Source organism: Oryctolagus cuniculus, chromosome 15 (genome assembly GCF_051225735.1).
Source record: "Oryctolagus cuniculus isolate XC-2025 breed Fujian yellow rabbit chromosome 15, ASM5122573v1, whole genome shotgun sequence".
Taxonomy (NCBI): domain Eukaryota; kingdom Metazoa; phylum Chordata; class Mammalia; order Lagomorpha; family Leporidae; genus Oryctolagus; species Oryctolagus cuniculus.
In genome coordinates this window covers 25,929,900-25,953,007 of record NC_142881.1, presented here as the reverse complement: position 1 = coordinate 25,953,007, position 23,108 = coordinate 25,929,900, and the positions used below count along the sequence as shown (strand labels likewise).

At 43.9% G+C, this 23,108-nt stretch overlaps 2 protein-coding genes and 1 pseudogene across 3 annotated transcripts in view; 1 reads left to right on the top strand and 2 right to left on the bottom strand.

The window, feature by feature from the left end:
* The window catches only part of SLK (STE20 like kinase), an 85,571-nt gene that overhangs the window by 5,499 nt on the left and 56,964 nt on the right, over positions 1-23,108 (top strand). The gene's annotated exons all lie outside the window — the stretch shown is intronic.
* Positions 9,086-11,126, bottom strand: LOC100348017 (large ribosomal subunit protein eL32). Its single transcript, XM_070057274.2, has one exon. It carries the CDS (start codon positions 10,060-10,062, stop codon positions 9,655-9,657), a length of 408 nt encoding a protein of 135 aa, XP_069913375.1. The 5' UTR covers positions 10,063-11,126; the 3' UTR covers positions 9,086-9,654.
* Positions 12,134-13,349, bottom strand: LOC108178438 (small ribosomal subunit protein eS12 pseudogene; annotated as a pseudogene).

Sequence of the window (23,108 nt, the reverse complement as noted above, 5' to 3'; positions counted from 1 at the left end):
AGGAGTGGGGAGAGAGGAGGAGAAAGAGGTTTTCACCTGGTGGCTCACTCTAAAAGTGGCCACAACAGCGAGGACTGGACTAGGCCAAGGCCGGGGACCAAGAACTCCATCCTGGTCTCCCTCAACAATCTAACCCACCGCCACAACATTGGCTCCTTTTATAATTTTTTTTGTTTGGTTTTTTAAATATTTACAGACAGAGGTCGTCCATCCGCTGGTTCACTCTCCAAATGGCCTCAAGGGCCGGAGCTCAGCCAATCTGAAACCAGGAGCTTCTTCCGGGTCTCCCATGTGGGTGCAGGGGCCCAAGCGCTTGGACCATCTTCCACTGCTTTCCCAAGCCATTAGCAGAAACTGGATTGGAGACTACAGTGGGGCTCATGTGGTATGCTGTTGCGACAGGTGGAGGCTTAACCTTTCACACCACAGCACCAGCTCCTCCTTTTAGAATTTTTAAGATTTACAATTATTTTAGAATTTTAAGTCTGTATTCCATTCTTGTCTTTTGGCTTCAGGTGTTGCTTTTGAAAGTTGGATGTCATTTGTTTTCTGATATTTTCTCTTTGATTTTAAGATTTTTTTTTTTTTAAGATTTATTTTATTTATTAGAAAGGCACAGTTACAGAGAGAGAAAGCGGGAGAGACAGAATTTTTCCACCTGTTGCTTAGGGGTGGGCCAGACCGAAGGCAGGAACCAGGAACTTCTTTGGGTCTCCCAAGTGGGTGTAGGGGCCCAAGGACTTGGGCCATCTTTCATTGCTTTCCTAGGCACATTAACAGGGAGCTGAATTGGAAGTGGAGCAACCTGGAGTCAAACCAGTGCTCACAGAGATGCTGGCATTGCAGGCAGCAACTTTACCCACTATGCCAAAATGCGGGCCTCAAAGTTTTTTTTTTATTCCCTCTCACTGTGTTGTATTTTGATGTAAATCTTTCTGTCCTTCCCTCACCTTTCATTTTTCTGGGCTCTTGTTTAGTTCTTTCCATTCAAAGATTAAGCGCTTTCAGTTCTGTAACATTTTCTTGTTTGACAGCCTCTGCCACTCTTTTCCCCCTTGCCAATGAATAGTTCTTGTCAGTCTTTAGATAATAAATGTCTCTAAATTCAGTGGACACTTACTATCTTGTTTGGCCTCTTAGAAGCATTTGAGACTTTTGATTTTTATATATATATTTTGAAAGACTTACTCATTTATTTGAAAGGCAGAGTTAGAGGGAGAAAGACAGAGATCGATGGATCCTCCATCCACTTATGCACTCCCCCAAATGGCCACTACACTGAAGTTAGGACAGGCCAAAGCCAGGAGCCAGGACCTCCATCCTGGTCTCCTACATGGGTGGCAGGGATCCAAACACTTAAACCACTTTTACTGATTTCCCACTCTGAGAAGCAAGGAGCTAGATCAGAAGTGGAGCAATTGGGACTCTGACACCCGTATCATATGCTGGTGTTGCAGGTGGTGGCTTAACCCTCTGCCACAACACTGGCCTTCATTCTTTCCTTTAAAAAACTTTTGGCTTTTAATTTACCTTACTGTTTTATTTATTTATTTATTTAAAATTATGAAGCAGAGTATGTGCGTACACTTGCCAGTACTCCCATCTGCTAATTTGCTCCAGAACCTGGATTGCAGTAAATTGGTTGGTGGGAACCTAATTACTTGAGCCATCACTGCTGCCTCCCAGAGTCTGTTTTAGCCAGAAACTGGAGTCAAGAGTGGGCCTCGGGAGTGCAGTGAGGACGGCCCAGGTCCTTGGGCCCTGCAGCTGCATGGGAGACCAGGGGGAAGCACCTGGCTCCTGGCTCCGGATCGGTGCAGCACACCGGCTGCAACACACCGGCCGTAGAGGCCACTTGGGGGATGAACCAATGGAAAAGGAAGACCTCTCTCTCTCTCTCTCACACACACTCTCTCACTGTCTCAACTCTGCCTGTCAAAAAAAAAAAAAAAAAAAAAAAAAGTGGACCTGATATCAAACCCAGGCATTCTGGTCTGGAATGTTGGCATCTTAACCTCTAGGCCAAATGCCTGTCCCTTACCATACTCCTAACTTTGTATTATCTGTGTCAACTGCTCGGACTCCTTCACTGACTTTTGCTCTCGGATGTAGGCCCTTTACCTTCTCCTTTTTTGTGAGAACCCATCTTCCATGGCTTCAGTTACCATCTAGATCTAATTTATGTTTCTAACCTAAGACATCTCCTGCCTCCCTCCTGCTCTTTTGATCTAGAGATCCACACATCCAACTGTAAACTAGAAATTTCTGCTTGGATATCTCACAGATATCTTAAATCCAAAACATGAACTAATTCAGCTCATGTCAGCCCTCAGTTTGCTCCTGCTGTATTCCTGTTCAGTAATTGCCAGTTGAATGGGGCTGGCAACCAGGAGCTCATTTTTACACTTGATCTTAGCCAAAAGGCTGAGAAGCGATCAGGAGCTCATTTTTAATACCTCTTGTTTTCTTATCTAAAAAACTCAAACACCAAAGCCTACTAGGTCTACCTATTAAATACTTATTTTTTCCTTTTTAAAAGATTTTTCAAATTTTTTTAAAGATTGATTTATTTTTATTTGAAAGTCAGAGTTACACAGAGAGAGGAGAGTTGCAGAGACAGAGAGAGGTCTTCCATCCGATGGTTCACTCCCCAATTGGCCGCAACAGCCAGAGCTGCGCTGATCCGAAGCCAGGAGCTAGGAGCTTCTTCCAGGTCTCCCACGTGGGTGCAGGGGCCCAAGGAGTTGGGCCTTCTTAAACAGCTTTCCCAGGCCATAGCAGAGAGCTGGATTGGAAATGTAGTAGCCAGGACTAGAACCGGTGCCCATAGACTTTTAAATTTGAAAGTCAGAATTAGGGGGGCATGTAATGAAGGAGAGAATGGTATCTTTCATCTGCTGGTTCACTCCCCAAATGGCTGCAACAGCCAGGGCTGGGCCTGAAAAAAGTAAGGAGCCAGGAGCTTCATCCAGGTCTCCCACATGGATACAGGGGCCCACATGCTTGGACCATCTTCTGCTGCTTTCTGAGGCAGATTTACAAAGATCTGGATCAGAAGTGGAGTGGGGGCTAGCGCTGTGGTATAGTGGGTAAAGCTGCTGCCTGCAGTGCTGTCATCCTATATGGGCACCGGTTTGTGACCCGGCTGCTTCACTTCCGATCCAGCTCTTCTGCTATGGCCTGCGAAAGAAGTAGAAGATGGTCCAAGTCCTTGGGCCCCTGCACTCAGATGGGAGACCGAAAGAAGCTCCAGGCTCCTGGCTTCAGATTGGCGCAACTCTGGCCGTCGCTGCTAATTGGAGAGTGAACCAGTGGATGGAAGACCTGTATCTCTCTATCTCTCTCTACTATTTCTATCTGTGTGTAACTCTGACTTTCAAATAAATAAATCAATCATATAAAAAAAATAAAGGAAGTGGAGTGGCCAGGACTTGAACTGGTGCCTATAGGGAATGCCAGCACCGTAGATGGTGGCTTAACCCAGTACGCTACAGTGCCAGCCCTTAAATACTTTTTTTTTTTTTTTTAAGATTTATTTATTTGAGGCCGGCGCCACGGCTCACTAGGCTAATCCTCCGCCTTGCGGCGCCAGCACACTGGGTTCTAGTCCCGGTCGGGGCGCCGGATTCTGTCCCAGTTGCCCCTCTTCCAGGCCAGCTCTCTGCTGTGGCCAGGGAGTGCAGTGGAGGATGGCCCAAGTGCTTGGGCCCTGCACCCCATGGGAGACCAGGATAAGTACCTGGCTCCTGCCATCGGATGGGCGCGGTGCGCTGGTTGCAGCACGCCGGCCGTGGCAGCCATTGGAGGGTGAACCAACGGCAAAGGAAGACCTTTCTCTCTGTCTCTCTCTCTCACTGTCCATTCCTGCCTGTCAAAAAAAAAAAAAAAAAAGATTTATTTATTTGAAAGTCTTAATTACACAGAGAGAAGAGAGAGAGAGAGAGAGAGAGAGAGGTCTTCCATTCATTGGTTCACTCCCCAGATAGCCGCAACAGCCGGAGCTGCGCTGATCTGAAACCAGGAGCCAGGAGCTTCTTCTAGGTCTCCTACGTGGGTACAGGTGCCTAAGCACTTGGGCCATCTTCCACTGCTTTCCCAGGCCGTAGCAGAGAGCTGGATCGGAAGAGGAGCAGCCGGGACTAGAACCGGCGTCCATATGGGATGCTGGCACTTCAGGACAGGGCATTAACCTGCTGCGCCACAGCACCGGCCCCTAAATACTTGTTTTTGAAGTTTATTCAGGAGTGGACATTTGGCACAATGGTGAAAATGCTGCTTAGGACACCCACTTTTTTTTTTTTTTTTTTAAATTTATTTGACAGAGTTAGAAGGAGAGACAGAGAGAAAGGTCTTTCTCCTTTTGGTTCACTCCCCAAGTGGCCTCTATGGCCAGAGCTACGCCGATCCGAAGCCAGGAGCCAGGTGCTTCCTCCTGGTCTCCCATGTGGGTGCAGGGGCCCAAGCACTTGGGCCATCCTCCACTGCCTTCCCGGGCCACAGCAAAGAGCTGGACTGGAAGAGGAGCAGCCGGGACTAGAACCCGGTGCCCATATGGGATGCCGGTGCTGCAGGCAGAGGATTAACCAAGTGAGCCACGGCACTGGCCCCATGGACACCCACATTTTATATCGGAGTGCTTTGGTTCAAGTCCTGTCTGCTTCAGATTACAGCTTCCATCTAATACACACCATTGGAAGCAGTAGCTGGTGGCTCAGGTGCTTGAAGCTTCTGGCTCCTGGCTTCTGCCTGGCCTGGCCTCAGGTGTTATGGCCATTTGGGGAGATCTCCCATTTGCTGGTTCACTCTCCACATGGCTGCAAAATAGCCAGATATGGGCCAGATTGAAGTCAGGAGCCAGGAGCTCCATCCTGGTCTCCCACATGGGTGGCATGACCCAAGTACCTGAGTCATCTTCAGCAGCTTTCCCTGGTGCATTAGTGGGAAACTGGATTGGAAGTGGAGGAGCCGAGACCTAAACCAGCACTCAGATATGGGATTTGGCTTAACCCTTGCTTCACAACACTGGCCTCTGGAAGTGTTTTATTTAGTCCATTTTCTGTTGATATAACTGAATACTAACAGGGTAATTTATAAAGAATAGAGATTTAAAAAAAAATATATGTATTATTTGAAAGGCAGAGTTACAGAGAGATAGGGAGAGACAGATCTTCCATCTGCTGGTTCACTCCCCAGAGGCTGCAATGGCCAGGCTGAAGCCAGGAGCTTCTTCCAGGTCTCCCATGCTGGTGCAGAGGCCCAAGGATATGGGCCATCTCTTGCTGCTTTCCTAGGCCATTAGCAGGGAGCTGAATTGGGAGTAGAGTAGCCAGGGCTTGAACCAGCGCCCATATGGGATGCTGGCACTGCAGACAGTGGCTTATCCTGCTGTGCCACTTGATGGCGCCAAGAATGAGATTTATTTGGCTGACAGTTATGGAGGCTGGAAAGTCTGAGACTGTGTCATTGACATCTGCTCAACATTTGATGAGGACCTTTTGTATCATTACATGGGCATCACATGGTGAGACAGAGCATGTGTGCCAGAGAGAGCTTGCTTTTATAACAATGCCACTAATCCATGAATAGATTTCCAATGAACAGAATCCTTATGACCTAATCTCCTTTCTAAAGTTCTACCTCCAGATACCATTAACATGAATTTGGGGACTGTTTTCAGCGCGTGAAATTTGAGGTACACAATCAAACGACAGCAGGGTATTTTCCCAGTTACTTCATATACTCATTGGCACTTGCTGTTGTTATTGGTGTTAACTTTTTGTTTTTCAAGATTTATTTATTTATTTGAAAGGCAGAGTTACAGAGAGGCAGGGAGAGAGAGAGAGAGAGGCAGGGAGAGAGAGAGAGGAAGGGAAAGAGAGAGAGGCAGGGAGAGAGAGGGAGAGAGGGAGAGAGAGGGAGAGAGGCAGGGAGAGAGAGGGAGAGAGGCAGGGAGACAGAGGGAGAGAGGCAGGGAGAGAGAGAGGCAGGGAGAGGGAGAGAGAGACAGGGAGAGGGAGAGAGAGACAGGGTGGGAGAGAGAGAGGGAGAGAGAGAGAGGCAGGGAGAGAGAGAGAGGCAGGGAGAGAGAGAGAGGCAGGGAGAGAGAGAGAGGCAGGGAGAGAGAGAGAGGCAGGGAGAGAGTGAGAGAGATTCCATCCACTGGTTCACTTCCCAATTTTCCACAAAGGCTGGAGCTGCACCGATCTGAAGCCAGGAGCCAGGAGCTTCTTTGGGATTTCCTACGCGGGTGCAGGGGCCCAAGGACTTGGGCCATCTTCTACTTCTTTCCCAGGCCATAGCAGAGAGCTGGATGGGAAGTGGAGTCGCCAGAACTGGCACTGGCGCCCATATGGGATGCCAGCACTTCAGGTGGCAGCTCTAGCCTCTGTGTCACAGTGCCGGCCCCAGTTAGTTTTCTTTAATGTTTTATGTTAGTCACTCTGTTGAGTTTGAGTGGATTTACTTACATTTTCCTGATGACAAATGAAGTTCAGTACCTTTTTATGTGTTTATTGGATATTTTGATGTTTGTGGAATCCCCATGTAAGCCCCACTTTTAAAAATAGCTTTATTGAGATATAATTTATACGCCACAAAATTGACCCATTTTAAGTGTGTTCCATTTTATGAGTTTTCATAAATTGCAACCATCGCCACAGTCATACTTTTTCTTTTGTGCCCATTTTGCACCCAGCCCCTGTTCCCATACCCAGCCAAGATGACCATCCTGCTCTGATTTGCATTCTATCTCTATTATTATGTCTTTTCTAGAAATCTATTACAAAGGGAAACATAGTATATATTCTTACATGTGTGGCTTTTTTCATTTAGCATAGGATTTCTCATTCTTGGCACTATGGACACTTAGGATCCGATCCTATGATTCTTTTTTTTTTTTTGTGGAGAGCTATTTTGTGCATTGTAGCATGTGTAGCAGCATCCTTGGCATCCACTCATTGGATGCCAATAACACCCTTCCACCTTAGATAACTCCTGAAGACAAAAATCACTTCCAGTTGAACATCAGTGGTTGAGTATAATGTTTGTGTGGTTCATACATTAATTCTCTGGCCAAGTAAGAAATGGATTACTTATATTTTCCTTAACAATTTGTAGGATTTGAGTCCTATGTTCACTGTGTAGATTACTTTTCTTTATTTAATTTTTTCTGACTCTTAGCGATGTTATAGAACTGGAAAATGAATTTATTAGAAAACAAGAATTAAAAATAAATGAAGGACTTCAGATTTTATGGCAATTGAACAAACACTAATTTGCTCCAAAACCTCAATATAAACAATTTTCAAGGCAGGTGTGGCATAGCCAGTTAAGCTGCAGCCTGTGATGCCAGCATCCTATTTTGGAGCACCGGTTTCAGGTCCTGTCTGCTCTTCTTCCGATCCAACTGCCTGCTAATACACATGCAGAGGCAGCAGAAGTTGACCCAAGTACTTGCACCCCTGCCCACTCACGTGGGAGACGGGTTCTGGCTTTGGTCTGGCTCCGCCCTGACCACTGGGACCTTTTGTTAAGTGAATCAGTGGAGGGAAGGTATCTTTGTCTCTATCTCTCTTTCTGCCACTTTGCCTTTCAAGTAAACAAATCTTTTTTTAAAAGATTTATTTATTTTATTTGAAAGTCAGAGTTACACAGAGAGAAGGAGAGGTCTTCAATCGCTGGTTCACTCCCCAGCTGGCTGCAACAGCTGGAGCTGGGCCAGTCCAAAGCCGTGAGTCAGGAGCTTCTTCCTGGTCTCCCATGCAGGTGCAAGGGCCCAAGGGTTTGGGCCATTTTCTACTGCTTTCCTAGGCTATAGCAGAGAGCTGGATCAGTAATGGAGCAGCTGGGACTCAAACTGGTGCCCATATGGGATGCTGGCACTGCAGATGGTGGCTTTACCTGCTGTACCACAGCACTGCTCCCCCCCCCCCCAAATAAATCTTCAAAACAAAAACACTGTTGTCTCTAAGGGATGACATTTGGTGCAAAAGTTCAAAGGCTGCTTAGGATACATCCTGTATTGGAGTACCTGCATTTGAGTCTTGGCTCTGCTCCTGATTCCAGCTTCCTGCTAATGCACACCCTGGGAGGGAGCTGTGATGGCTCAGGTAGTTGGGTCCTTGCACGCATGTGGGAGACCTGGAGTAGTTCCTCGCTCTTGGCTTCAACATGACCCAATTCCTCCTGCTGTTCATGCATTTGGAGAGTAAGCCAACGGAGGGAGATTCCCTCTCTCTCTGCCTCTCAAATAAAAACAAACAAGTAAAGCACAGTTGTCTTTTAAAGTTTTAAAACTTTTCCTTGTATAAAAAATATATAGGTTCTATATTACCTTGTTAAATTTTTGCTTTGATATTGTACCTCTTCATTTTCTGTTTTAAACATTTCTCCCATTATATTTTGCAATTACTGTTTGAATGAAGGAAAGCTTTTGTTGTTAAACCTGAAATTCCTTAACCCAATTGAACACTCTTGTGTATTCCCCACCCCCAGCATTCATTATGAAAATTTTCAATTCTGTAGGAAGACTGAAAAGCTTGAACAGTGAATATACATTTAATAACTACCTACAACCTATAGTTGGTCATATTTTGCTATATTTGTTTATATGTCTATCCATTTAGCCATTTATCTCTTGTTTTTCTTTTTCCTTCTGTTCTCTTGAGATTTTTTCTCTTTTAATTATTTGATTTCTTTTACTTTTCTTATGTTGGTGAATCCTTCCTGAACAATTTTGAATAATGTGACATTGGAAATACTAGTGCACTCTTTTATAATAGTTCTGGAAGAATTTCAAACTTTGAAACTTTTTGGTAGAAGTTGAGGCTTTCCTTGTTAATTACTTTTACTTGTTACTTTTGTGTACTGAGAACTGAGGTCGATGGGAATTTCGGAACAAACTTTAGTGGAAGGGACTAATCTGAATTTTTCCCCTAAAGAGTAATTTTTTTAAAGATTTTTATTTATTTATTTGAAAGGGTTACACAGAGAGAGGAGAGGTAGAGAGAGAAAGAGATATCTTCCATCTGCTGGTTCACTCCCCAACTGGCCACAGCGGCCAGAGCTGTGCCCATCTGAAGCCAGGAGCCAAGAGTCTCCTCCCAGTCTCCCATGTGGGAGCAGGGACCCAAGGTCTTGGGTCATGTTCCACTGCTTCCCCAGGCCATAACAGAGAGCTGGATTGGAAGTGGAGCTGCCGGGACTCAAACCGGCACCCATATGGGATGCCTGCACTGCAGGTGGCAGCTTTATCCCCTATACCACAGTGCTGCCCCTCCCCCCCCCTTTTAAAAAGATTTTTATTTATTTATTTGAAAGTCAGAGTTACACAGAGAGAGGAGAGGCAGAGAGAGAGAGAGAGAGAGAGAGAGAGAGGGAGAATAGTAATTTTCAGAAGTAGTTTCTAAATAGATAATTTCATATCAAGGTTATGAGAAGAAAGTATCAAAACCAAGATTGCTGCTTTATATCCCCGTGTTTCTTATTAGCCTTCTGGCTTTTTTTTATCTATAAGAATATGGCACTAATTGTGCATATCAGAGTGTCAAGACAGTAGTTGTTCCTTGCTTATTTTGTAAGATGGATAGTTTTTCTTTTTTTTAACCAGTTTTCAAGGTTTTATTTAAACACAAATAAAATGCGCACCCGAGCCACCTACTCATTTTCTTCACTGCGCAGCCTGGCGTTGGGGTTGGTGACCCTGATGGCCAGCTGGGCCGCTTTCTCCACAATGGCTTTGCGGTTCTTGGAGGAGACGTTGTGAGCAATCTCTGCACAGTAGGATTTGTTGCACATCAGCAGCACCTCCAGCTCCTTGACGTTGTGGACCAGGAACTTCCGGAAGCCGCTGGGCAGCACGTGCTTGGTCTTCTTGTTGCTCCCATAGTCAATGTTGGGCATCAAGATCTGGCCCTTGAATCTTCTCTGCACCCTGTTGTCAATACCTCTGGGTTTCCGCCAGTTACGCTTAATCTTGACATAGTGGTCCGACTGGTGGCGGATGAACTTCTTGGTCCTCTTTTTGACGATCTTGGGCTTCACCAGGGGTCTGAGGGTGGCCATGGTGCCGAGGAGAGGGCAGCCACCTCCGGAGGCAGCGCCGAGGAAGAGAAGGCGATAGTTTTTCTAATTTACCAATTTACTAGCTCATGCTTGATCCTATAAATTAGTGCTGAAATAGTAATTTGAGTGTTTTTTTTTGACCGGCAGAGTGGACAGTGAGAGAGAGAGACAGAGAGAAAGGTCTTCCTTTGCCGTTGGTTCACCCTCCAATGGCCGCCACAGCCGGCGTGCTGTGGCCGGCGCACCGCGCTGATCCGATGGCAGAAGCCAGGTACTTATCCTGGTCTCCCATGTGGGTGCAGGGCCCAAGTACTTGGACCATCCTCCACTGCACTCCCTGGCCACAGCAGAGAGCTGGCCTGGAAGAGGGGCAACCGGGACAGAATCCAGCGCCCTGACCGGGACTAGAACCCGGTGTGCCGGCGCCGCTAGGCAGAGGATTAGTCTATTGAGCTGCGGCGCCGGCAATTTGAGTGTTTCTTTAACAAAGTGAAGGTATTTGAATCAGTCTTCCCTCTCTTTCCCTTTCTATTCTTCTTTCATTAATATATAATTATCTCAAAAGTATGAGCAAAGTTAATGAATGTCATTTCTCTTTGTATTCAGTCTTTATAGCATCTCAGTTTTAACGAAATACACTAAATGGGGTGAGTGTTTGGCTTAGTCGTTAAGATGTGAGCATCCAACATTGGATCTGCTAGTTCACTTCCAAATTGCCCACAACAGCCAGGGGTAGACCAGATGGAATCCAAGAGCCCAGAACTCAGTGTGGGTTTCCCATGTGGGTGGCAGGGTCCCAGATTCTTTAACCATAATGTGCTGCTTCTGAGGGTGTGTGGTAGCTTTCTGCTAAGGAAGCAGAAGATCCAGGACTTCAGCCAGATACTCTGATATGGGATTTGGACATCCCAGGTGATGTCCCAGTCACCATGCTAAGTACATGTCCCTTGCTTTTAGTTTTAAAAAATTCTTCCCTACCCAAGATGCTGAAGATGTCCTCCTGTATTTTTTAAAATAAATTATTTATTTTGAAAGTCAGAGAAATGTTTCATGCACTGGTTACTCCCCAGATGGCTGCAACTGCTAGTGTTGGGTCAGGCTGAAGCCAGGAATGCCAGGAGTTCATCCAGGTCTCCCATATGGGTGTGGGGGTCCAAACACTGGACTATGTTTTGCTGCTTTTCCCAGGTCATTAGCAGGGAGCAGTATTGGAAGTGGAGCAGCCAGGACACAAACTGGTACCCATATGAGATATCAGAGTTGACAGGCGGCACCCTTACCTGCTATGCCACAACACTAGCCCCTTCTTAAAGTTTTATTGTATTGCCTTCTACATTAGGTATATAATTAAATGAGTATTGATTATAAAGTGTGAAATAGAGTTCCAATGTCTTTTTCTATGCCAGTTGTCCAGCATGATTTTCTGAAAGATGTCTAATGCTTCTGTCATAAATCAGTTGCACATGATAAGTTTCTCTGACATTTATTGCTTCTTTAGGATAAATTTCTAGAAGGAAAATTATTAGGGTAAAACAAACGGTTAGTTATTAATATTTACTGTGAAATTACTCTGGAAAGTTTATATAGATTTATTTTTTTCCCCAAGTGTTTTTTTTATTGTGGTAAAATATACATAAAACCCACCTTCTTGAATATTTTAATTGTACAGTACAGTTTAGTGATATTATAGTCACTCAATTGGGGAGTGAACCAGCGGATGAGAATCTCTCTCTCTCTCTCTGCCTCTCTTCTCTCTGTATAACTCTGACTTTCAAATAAATAAATCAATCTTTAAAAGATTGATTTATTTTGAAAGATTTACAGAGAGATCTTCTATCTGCTGGTTCACTCCCCAGGTGGCTGCAATGTCCAGCACTGGGCCAGGCTGAAGCCTGGAGCCAGGAGCTTCATCTGGATCTCCTATGTGGTTGGCAAGGGCCCAAACACTTGGGCTTTCTTGTACTGCTTTTTCCAGGCCATTAGCAGGGAGCTGAATCAAAAGTGAAGCATCTGAGACACAAACTGGCATCCTTAGTGGCTTTACTTGCTTTGCCATAGTGCCCGCCCCAACTCCTAAAGATTTTTTATTAAGTACATCATATAAATTGAATCGTACAGTATTTAACATTTAACCTTTTTTGTTTTTTGAAAGTGAGCCAAAAAAAATTTTTTTGTTCATTTCTTGCATTTGAAGTACTCTTTGTTGACATCCTTGGCTTGAGTTTTTTTGCCATAGTCCTTAACCACTGCACAGCTGCAACCAGCCACTTCATGGAGTTTTATAGAGTGGGTTTTACAGAAGCCTACCCATTCCCCAAGTTTCTTGTTGTCATCAACCTTAATGAGGTTGATTTGGTGTTCAGCACAAAGGGCCTCCACCAGCTTGAGATACACAGGACTCATCACAGTTAGGTGCAAGCACACAAAATGGGCTTGGTGCTTGTCTAAGGCTTTGGCAGCTTCACGAATTCCACAAGCTAGGCCATCATGGATGAGGGAGGTCTTTAGCAGTTATTGTAAAAGCAGTGTTAACGTCTGTTACACCTCCAGCAGCAATACCTTCCTCTGCTATGCCGGTGGGTTACAGGTGAAAGTGAATCTCGAATGCACTTGGGGTGACTTGGTGGCAGCAGGGAAAGAGCAGTAGTTAACATTTTGTGCCTGTCTTATTTCACTTAGTGTAATGTATTCAAAGTTCATCTATGTTGTATCATGTGTCAGAATTTTCTTGCTTTTTGAGGCTGAATGATATTCCATTGTATGTACATCCACAAAGATTCTAATTTCTCTCTATCTTTGCCAGCACTTTTCTGTTTTTTTTTTTTTTTTTTTTTGAGGGGGGTAGAAGTCTATCCTAAGAGGCATGAGATGGTATTTCGTTGATGTTTTGACTTGCATTTCTCTATAATAAGTTTTTAAAAATTCATTTATTTGAAAGAATTACAGAGAGAGAGGGAGAAACAGAGGTACCTTCTGTCAGCTGGTTCACTCCCCAGATGACCAGAATTGCCAGGACTGGCCAGGCTGGAGCCAAGTGCATCATTCAGGTCTCCCTCCTGAGTTAAGGGACCCAAATGCTAGGATCATCTTCCACTGCTTTTCCAAGGCCATTAACAGGGAGCTGCATTGGAAGTGGAGTGGCTGGTACACAAATTGACACCCTAATGGGATGCCTGCATTGCAGGTGGCAGCTTAACTGCCATACTGGCCCCAAGAATTCTTTTCAGAAAATGATTTCTAAATTTATTTTGAAGAAGTTATGGCAAGAACATACAGTTGATCTTCATTGTCCATGAACTCTGTGTCTGCTAATTTGTCTGCTTGTGAAAACTTACTTGTGACCCCAAACTCTGCAATTGTAGCACTTATATTGTAATTATGCAAAACTATAAAAATTTGAGTTCCTTGCCAGTTTGTGTGGTTGTAACAGAATACCACAGTCTGGGTGATTTATTAAGAACAGAAATGTATTTTCTCACTCTTGGAGGCTGAGAAGTCCCTACAAGGAACTGTCATCTAGTGAGGGCGTTCTTGCGGCATCATCCCATTGGTGAAAGGGTAAGAGAGGGAGTTGAACTTGTCCTTTTAGAATGGCACCAATCCCACCCATCTGGGTGGGGCCCTCATGGCCTAATCACCTCTTAAATGTCCTGCTTCTTGGGGCAGCTCTGTGGCACAGTGGGTATAGCTGCCACCTGGGGTACCTGTTTGTGTCCCAGCTGCTCCACTTCCAAGCCATCTCCCTGCTAACACACCTGGGAAAACAGCAGAAGATTAACCCAGGTGCTTGGGCCCCTGCATCCATGGAGGAGACCTGGCTCCTGGCTTCAGATTGGCCCAGCTCTGGCCATTTAGGGAGTGAACCAGCAGATGAAGATATTGCTCTCTAGCTTTATGTTTTTCTCTCTGTAACTTTGCCTTTCAAATAAATAACCTTTTAAAAGAAAAAAGTCATACTTATTTTAAAAGAGTTACAGAGAGGCAGAGGCAAAGAGAGAAGGAGAGAGGTCTTCCATCCTCTGGTTCACTCCCCAGCTGGCCACAATGGCTGGAGCTGCGCTGATCAGAAGCCAGGAGCTTCTTCCAGATCTCCCACACAGATTCAGGGGCCTAAAGACTTGGGCCATCTTCCAGTGTTTTTCCAGGCCACAGCAGAGAGCTGGATCAGAAGTGGAGCAGCCAGGACTCTAAACCGGTGCTGCAGGCGGCAGCTTTACCTGCTACGTCACAGTGCCGTCCCTGGTCTACTTCTTAATACTGTTAAAATGGCAATTAAATTTCTTTTTCTTTAAAGATTTATTTATTTATTTGAAAGTCAGAGTTACACAGAGGAGAGGCAGAGAGAGAGAGAGAGAGAAAGGTCTTCCATCCGCTGGTTCACTCCCCAGTTGGCCACAACGGCTGGAGCTGTGCTGATCCAAAGCCAGTAGCCAGGAGCTTCTTTCTGGGTCTTCCATGCGGGTGCAGGGGCCCAAGAACTTGGGCTGTCGTCTACTGCTTTCCCAGGCCATAGCAGAGAGCTGGATCGGAAGAGGAGTGGCTGGCTGTCAAACTGGCAGCCATATGGGATGCTGGTGCTTCAGGCCAGGGAGTTAACCCACTGCACCATAGTGCCGGCCCTGCAATTATATTTCAGTGTGAGTTTTGGAGGGGACATTTAAACCATAGCATCCCCTGGAAACACATTCCCAGCTCAGGTTGAAAAATGATCCTCTGCTTTGTTATTTCAGCTCTCGTACAGAGATGAGCAGAGGATGTACACAAAAGATAACAGTAAAGTGTAGTGCACAGACCTTTGACTCTGGGGCCAGATAGAGAGCATTTGAACCCCTACTCTGTCATCTGTTATAGGGGTAGCCTCAGGCAAATAACTTCATTTCTTTCTCTCTTTTTAAGAGGATTTATTATTTGAAAGAGTTACAGAGAGAGGAAGGGAGAGACACAGGGAGATCTTCTGTCCACTGGTTCATTCCCCAGATGGCTGCAATGCCTGGGGCCGGGCCAGACTGAAGCCAGGAGCCGGGAGTTTCTCCTGGGTCTGCTATGTGGGTGGCAGGGGCTCAGGCACTTGGGCCATCTTCCACTGCTTTATCCAGGCCATTCAGCAGGGAGCTGCATCGGAAGTGGAGCAACTGGGACTCAAACCGGCACCCACATGGGATGCTGGTGTCACAGGGGGTGGGTTTACCTGCTATGCCACAGTGCTGGCCCCTTCTCTCTTTTATAAAATAAAATAAAATATACTGGGATGAATTATATATAGTATTTAAGATTATAATCTACACACACACACACACACACACACACACACATACATATTTCTGTGAGTGGTGGTTCAGGTTCACCAGTTTGTTTGCAGCAACATTATAGAATGTAACTCTTACATCTGATGAGGATTGACTACATCTTTGCTAAATGATGACAAATAATTTTAATATTCACACTTGGCTTCTGCCAAAAGCTTATCAGGACTCTGAAGAAATTACCAGAATTAGCATATAATTTAAAATAGGGGGTGGGTATTTAGTGTAGCACTTAAGCTGCTACTTGGGACTCCCACATACTGTATCAGAGTCCAGTCTCTGATTCCAGTTCCAGCTTCCTAATAATGTGTACCCTGGGTGGCAGCAGTGATAGCTCAGGTATTTTGGTCTCTGCCATCTACTTGGGAGATCTGGATTCAGCCTGGCCCAGCCTTGGCTGTTGTTAGACATTGGGGAGTGAACTAGTGGATGGAGAGCTGTCTCTGTCTGTATCTCTATGCCTTTCAAATAATAAAAGAACTAAATTTTTTCCCCCAAGAACTAAAATTTTAAGGTATAAAATAACAGGTCAGGGGCTGCTGGCATTATGGTTTAGTGGGTAAAGCTGCATCCCACATAGGCACCAGTTTGTGTCCTGGCTGCTCTACTTCCCATCAGTCTCTCTGCTAGTGGCATGGTAAAAGCACTGGAGGGTGACCCAAGTGTTCAGACCCCCCATGTGGAATAAGCTCCTGGTTCCTGGCTTTAGCCTGGCCCACACTGACTGTTGAAGCTACCTGGGGATTGAACCAGGATGGAAGATGTTTATCTCTCTTCTGTCTCTGCCTCTCCCAGTAACTCTGACTTTCAGAATAACTGAGTCAATCTTTAAAAAAAAAAAAAAAGGTAAGAGCAGCATGAACAGTCTAAAAGTCTATACTTCTCTCAGCACTGTCACCCTTTTCATTTAACAGCTCTTTGGAACTTTGGATATATGTTAGCCAAGTAGTTAGTGCTACTCTGTGCCTTAGTCTTCTCATCTGTAATTCTCCAAACTTGAGGGATTATTTCAGTTATTAAGCTGTTGCCTTATAGCTCCAAACACACCTTTCTGTTCTTTACTTTGTGATTCTGGTTGTAAGACTAAATCCCGCCGGCACCGCAGCTCAATAGGCTAATCCTCCGCCTTGCGGCACCGGCACACCGGGTTCTAGTCCCGGTCAGGGCGCCAGATTCTGTCCTGGTTGCCCCTCTTTCAGTCCAGCTCTCTGCTGTGGCCTGGGAAGGCAATGGAGGATGGCCCAAGTCCTTGGGCCCTGCACCCCATGGGAGACCAGGAGAAGCACCTGGCTCCTGCCATTGGATCAGCACGGTGCGCTGGCCACAGCGCGCCAGCCGTGGCAGCCATTGGAGGGTGACCCAACGGCAAAGGAAGACCTTTCTCTCTGTCTCTCTCTCCCACTGTCCACTCTGCCTGTCAAAAAAAAAAAAAAAAAAAAAAAAAAGACTAAATCCCATTTCTGCCTTGCTAGCTGCTCACTTAGGTATCACAGGTAGGTGGTGCTAGGGAGAGGCTGCACAGAGGAGGAGGAAAAAGAATGCAAACTCTTTTCTTTTTTTTTTTCCTGTGAGCTTCCTGTCACTATACCCACCACCTTAGTGGATGTCCTCCACTTAAACAATAGTAGGTGTTTTTTTCTACAGAGCAGTTGTATCTAGTTTGTTTTTCCAGTGTTCACAGAACTAGCCTCAGCGTCACCCTTCATAACATCAGCACCAGTGGACTGGTACTCTGTTCCTCAGAAGTTGTTTTTTTTTTTTTTCCCAGAAACCTTTAATTTAAGGAATACAAATTTCATGGTATTCATAAATATAACTTTAGGAATATAGCGATTCTTCCCACTGTACCTACCCTCCCACCCACACTGCCACCCCTCTTGTTCCTCCCTCTCCTATTCCCATTCTTATTTTTTACTAAGATCTATTTTTCAATTAACTTTAATACATATATAATGAACTTTGTACTAAGTAAAGAGTTCAACAAATTGTATGAAAAATAAAATTGTTCCTCAACAGTTGAGACAAAAGGCTGTTCAAAGTCATTGCATCTCAAAGTATCAATTTCACTTACCTTTTAGGTGCTCTGTTAGTTATCATGGATCAGGGAAAACATATGGTATTTGTACTTTTGGGACTGGCTTATTTCGCTAAGTATGATTTTTTCCAATTTCATCCAATTTGTTGCAAACGTTAGGATTTTTTTTTTTTTTTTTACCATTGTATAGTATTCTAGGGCATATATATCCCATAATTTCTTTATCCAAACTTCAGTTGATGGGCATTTGGCTTGATTCCAAATCTTAGCTATTGTGAATTGAGCTGCAGTAAACATGGGGGTTAACTCTTTCCTATGCTGATTTCATTTCACTTGGGTAAATTGCTATGCGTGAATGGTGGGTCATATGGTAGGTCTGTATTCAGATTTCTGAGGTATCTCCATGCTGTCTTCCACAGTGGCTGTACCAGTTTACATTCCAACCAACGGTGGATTAGGGTACCTTTTCCCCAACATCCTAACCAGCATTTGTTGTTTGTTGATTTCTGTGTGAAAGCCATGCTAACTGGGGTGAGGTGAAACCTCATTGTGGTTTTGATTTACATTTCCCTGAAGGCTAGTGATCCTGAGGACTTTTTCATGGGTCTGTTTTGGCAATTTGGATTTTCTCTTTTGAAAAATGCCTGTTTAAGTCCTGTGACCATTTTTTAAAAAGATTTATTTATTTATTTGAAAGAGTTACATAGAGAAGGAGAGGCAGAGAGAGAGAGAGTTCTTCCATCCACTGGTTCACTTCCCAATTGGCTGCAACGGCCAGAGCTGTGCTGATCCAAAGCCAGGAGCTTCTTCCAGGTCTCCCACATGGGTGCAGGGGCCCAAGGATTTGGGCCCTCTTCTACTGCTTTCCCAGGTCATTGCAGAGAACTGGATCGGAAGTGGAGCAGCCAGGACTCAAACCGGCACCCTCATGGGATGCTGGCAAGGCAGGCAGCAGCTTTACCCGCTATGCCACAATGCTGGCCCCAATCCTGTGACCAATTCTTAACTGGATTGTTTGTTTTGTTGTTTTTTGAGTTTCTTGAGCTCTTTATATATTGTGGTTATTCATCCTTTATCAGTTGCATAGTTTACAAATAATTTCTCCCATTCTGTCAGTTGCCTCTTCACTTTGCAGAAGCTTCTCAATTTGATGTAATCCCATTTGTAAATTTGTCTTTGCCTGTGCCTTTGGGGTCTTTTCCAAGAACTCTGCCTATGCCAAGGTCTTGCAGGGTTTCCCCACTATTCTCTAATAATTTGATGGTATTGTGTCATAGGTTCAGGTCTTTAATCCATTTTGAGTGGATTTTTGTGTAAGGTGTAAGGAAGGCATCTTGATTTATGCTTCTGCATGTGGAGATCCAGTTTTCCCAGCACCATTTGTGGAAGAGACTGTCCTTGCTCCAGAGATTGATTTTAGCTCCTTTGTCAAAGATAAGATGGTTATAGATGCATGGGTTGATTTCTGGAGTTTCTGTTTTGTTCCACTGGTCTATCCATCTGTTTTTTGTACCAGTACCAGGCTGTTTTGATTACAACTGCCCTGTAGTATGTCTTGAAATCTGATATTGTAATGCCTCCGGCTTTGTGTTGCATAAAATTGCTTCAGCTATTTGGGTTCTCTTGTGTTTCCTTATGAATTTAAACATGTTTTTTGGGGGTCAGTGCTGTGGTGTAGAGGGCAAAGCCGTTGCCTGTAGTGCCAGCATCCCACATGGGTGCTGGTTCAAGCCCTGGCTGCTCCACTTCCGATCCAGCTCTCCGCTAGGCCTGAGAAAGCAGTAGAAGGTGGCCCAAGTCCTGGGGTCTTTCCACCCACGTAGGAAGACCTGGAGGAAGCTCCTGGCTCCAGGCTTCGGCTTGGCGCAGTTCTGGCCATTGTGGCCAACCGGTGAGTGAACGAACCAGTGGATGGAAGACCTCTCCCTCTCTCTCGGCTTCTCCTTCTCTCTCTGTGTAACTCTTTCAAATGAATAAATCTTTAAAAAAATCATTTTTTTCTAGATCTGAGAAGAATGTCCTTGGTATTTTGATTGGTATCGCATTGAATCTGTAAATTGCTTTCAGTAGTATGGACATTTTGATGATATTGATTCTTCCAATCCATGAACATGGAAGATTTTTCCACTTTTTTTTTTTTTTTTGTGTGTGTCTTCTGTTTCTTTATTTAATGCTTTGTAATTCTCATTGTAGATATCTTTGACATCCTTGGTTAAATTTATTCCAAGGTATTTGATTTTTTTTTTGTAGCTATTGTGGATGGGTGTGATCTTAGTAGTTCTTTCTCAGCCATGGCGATATCTGTGTGTACAAAGACTATTGATTTTTGTGTGTTGATTTTATATCCTACTACTTTACCAAACTCTTCTATGAGTTCCAGTAGTCTCTTGGTGGGGTCTTTTGATTCCTCTCTATATAGAATCAAGTCATCTGTAAATAGGGATAGTTTGATTTCCTCCTTCCCAATTGTATCCCTTTGGTTTCTTTTTCTTGCCTAATGGCTTTGGCTAAAACTTCCAGGATGATATTGAATAGCAGGGGTGAGAGTGGACATCCTTGTCTGGTTCTGGATCTCAGTGGGAATGCTTCCAGCTTTTGCCCATTCAGTAGGACACTGGCCATGGGTTTGTCATAAATTGCCTTGATTGTGTTGAGGAATGTTCCTTCTCTACCCAATTTGCTTAAAGTTTTTATCATGAAAGGGTGTTGTATTTTATCAGATGCTTTCTTTACATCATACAGTTTCGTTCTTCAGTTTGTTAATGTGATGTATCACATTTGTAAGTTTGTGAATGTTGAACCATCCCTGCATACCTGGGGATAAATCCCATTTGGTCTGGGTGAATGATCTTTCTGATGTGTTGTTGGATTCGATTAGCTAGTGTTTCATTGAGGATTTTCACATCTGTGTTCATCAGGGAAATTGGTCTGTAGTTCTCTTTCTCTGGTATCTTTTTCAGGTATAGGAATTACGGTGATGCTGGTTTCACAGAAGGAGTTTGGAAGGATTCCCTCCATTTCAATAGTTTTAAATAACTTGAAATGAATTGGAGTAATTTCTGCTTTAAATGTCTGGTAAAATTCAGCAGTGAAGTTATCTGGTCCTGGGCTTTTCTTTGCTGGGAGTTTCTTTATTATTGATTGAATTTCCATTTTGGTTATTGGTCTGTTTAGGTTTTCTTTGTCTTCATGGCTCAATTTAGGTAGGTTGTTTGTGTCCTGGAATCTGTCCATTTCTTCTAGGTTTCCCAATTTGTTGGCATACAACTCTTTGTAGTAATTTCCGATGATTCTTTTTATGTCTGTGTTGTCTGTTATATTTCCTTTTTCTTCTCTAATTTTGTTAATTTGGTCTTCTCCCTCTTTTTTAATTTTTTTTGGTTAGTTGGGCCTATGGTGTATCAATTTTATTTTTTCAAAAAAACCAGCTTTTCATTTCGCTGATCTTTAGTATTATTTTCTTTTTTTGTTTCAATTTTATTTATTCTTTCTCTAATTTTAATTATTTATTTTCTCTTATTAGTTTTGGGTTTTGTTTGCTGCTGTTTTTCTAGGTCCTTGAGATGCATTGATAGCTCATTTATTTGGTGTCTTTCCAATTTCTTGATGTAGGCACCAATTGCTATAAACTTTCCTGTTAACACTGCTTTTGCTGTATCCCCTAAGTTTTGTTATGTTGTATTGTCACCTTCATTTGTTTCCAGAAATTTTTTGATTTCTCTTTTGATATCTTCTGTGACCCACTGTTCATTCAGGACCATATTGAGTTTCCATGTGTTTACATATATTTTAGAAAATCTTGAGTTGTTGATTTCCAGCTTCATTGCATTGTCGTCAGAGACGATGCATGATATGATTTCGATTTTTTTGAATTTGCTGAGACTTGCTTTATGGTCTGATACGTGGTAAATACTAGAGAAAGTTCCATGTGCTGATGAGAAGAACATATACTCTTCATCTGTAGGATGAAAAGTTCCGTAGATATCTGTGAGGTCCATTTGGTCTGTAATGTTGATTAAATCTGCTGCTACCTTGTTGACTATCTGTCTGGTTGATCTTTCCATTGCTGAAAGTTGGGTATTGAAGTCCCCCATTATTATTGTATTGGAGTCTATGTCTCCCTTTAGATCCATTAATATTTCTTTTAAATTGCCATGCCCTGTAATTAGTTACATATATGTTTATAACAGTCACATCTTCCTGTTATTACATAGTGTGCTTCTTTGTGTCCTAACAGTTTTTGTGTTAAAGTCTTTGTTGTCTGATACTAGAATGGCTACACCAGCTCTTTTTTGGTTTCTGTTAGCATGGAATATCTTTTCCTATCCTTTCGCTTTTAGTCTGGGTGTATCTTTGTTGGTGAGATGTGTTTCTTATAGGCAGCAAATAGACTTTTTTTTTTTTTAAGATTTATTTTTATTTGAAAGTCAGAGTTAAACAGAGGTGAGGAAGAGAGAGAGTCTTCCATCCACTGGTTCACTTCCCAACTGGCTGCAACAGCTGGAGCTGCACCAATATGAAGCCAGGAGCCAGGAGCCAGGAGCCAGGAGCTAGGAGCCAGGAGCCAGGAGCCAGGAACCAGGAGCCAGGAGCCAGGAACTTCTTCTGGGCCTCCCATGTGGGGGCAGGGACCCAAGGATTTGGGCCATCCTCCATTGCCTTCCCAGGCCTCAGCAGAGAGCTGGATCAGAAGTGGAGCTGCTGAGACTCGAACTGGTGCCCACATGGGATGCTGGCACTGCAGGTAGCGGCTTTACCCGCTACTCCACAGCGCCGTCCTGGGTTTTGTTTTTTGATCCATTCAGCCAGTCTGTACCTTTAACTGGAGAGTTGAGGCCATTTACATTCAAGGTGACTATTGATAAGCCGTGAGTTGGCTCTGCCATTTTTCCATAAATACTCTTATTGTTTACTTTGGATTTTCTTTGTACCTTTCCTGGGAGATTTTCTGCTTTTATCTTCTTTCACAGTGATTACCATGTTTCTGTGTTTCTGTGTGTAGCACATCCTTAAGCATCTTTTGTAAGGCTGGATGAGTGGTGACAAGTTCTTTGAATTTCTGTTACAGAAGGTCTTTATTTGACCTTCATTCATAAATGAGATCTTTGCAGGATACAGTATTCTGGATTGACAGTTTTTTTCTCTTAAGACTTGTACTGTATCTCGCCATTCTCCCCAGCCTGTAGAGTTTCGATTGAGAAGTCTGCTGTGAGTCTAATTGGAGATCCTCTGAAAGTAATCTGGCATTTCTCTCCTGCACATTTTATACTCTTTCCTTTATGTTTGACTGTGGAGAGTTTGACTACAATGTGTCGTGGTAAGAGAGAGGGAGACAAACAATCCATTTATTGAGTCACTAGCCAAATGCCTGCAATAGCCTGGCTACATTGTTGCTAGTCTGTAGCTGAAACCTGGAAGTGAGGACTCAATCCAGGCTTCCCATGTGGGTGACATTACTTGAACCATCACTGCTGTCTCTAAGTGTCTGCATTGGCAGGATGCTGAAATTAAGAACCAGTTGGAAGTGGAACCTAGGTACTCTGATGTGGAATACAGGCATTTCAACTGCTGGACTAAACATAACACTTCCCAGATCAACACTTTTTTTTTAAGATTTTTTTTTTTTATTTGAAAGGCAGATACAGAGAGAGAAGGAGAGAGAGAGAGAGAGATATCGATCGATCTGCCATCCACTGGTTTGCTCCCTC

Excerpts from the sequence above, each read along its gene's own strand:
- LOC100348017 (XM_070057274.2), bottom strand. The coding sequence starts at position 10,062 with ATGGCCACCCTCAGACCCCTGGTGAAGCCCAAGATCGTCAAAAAGAGG.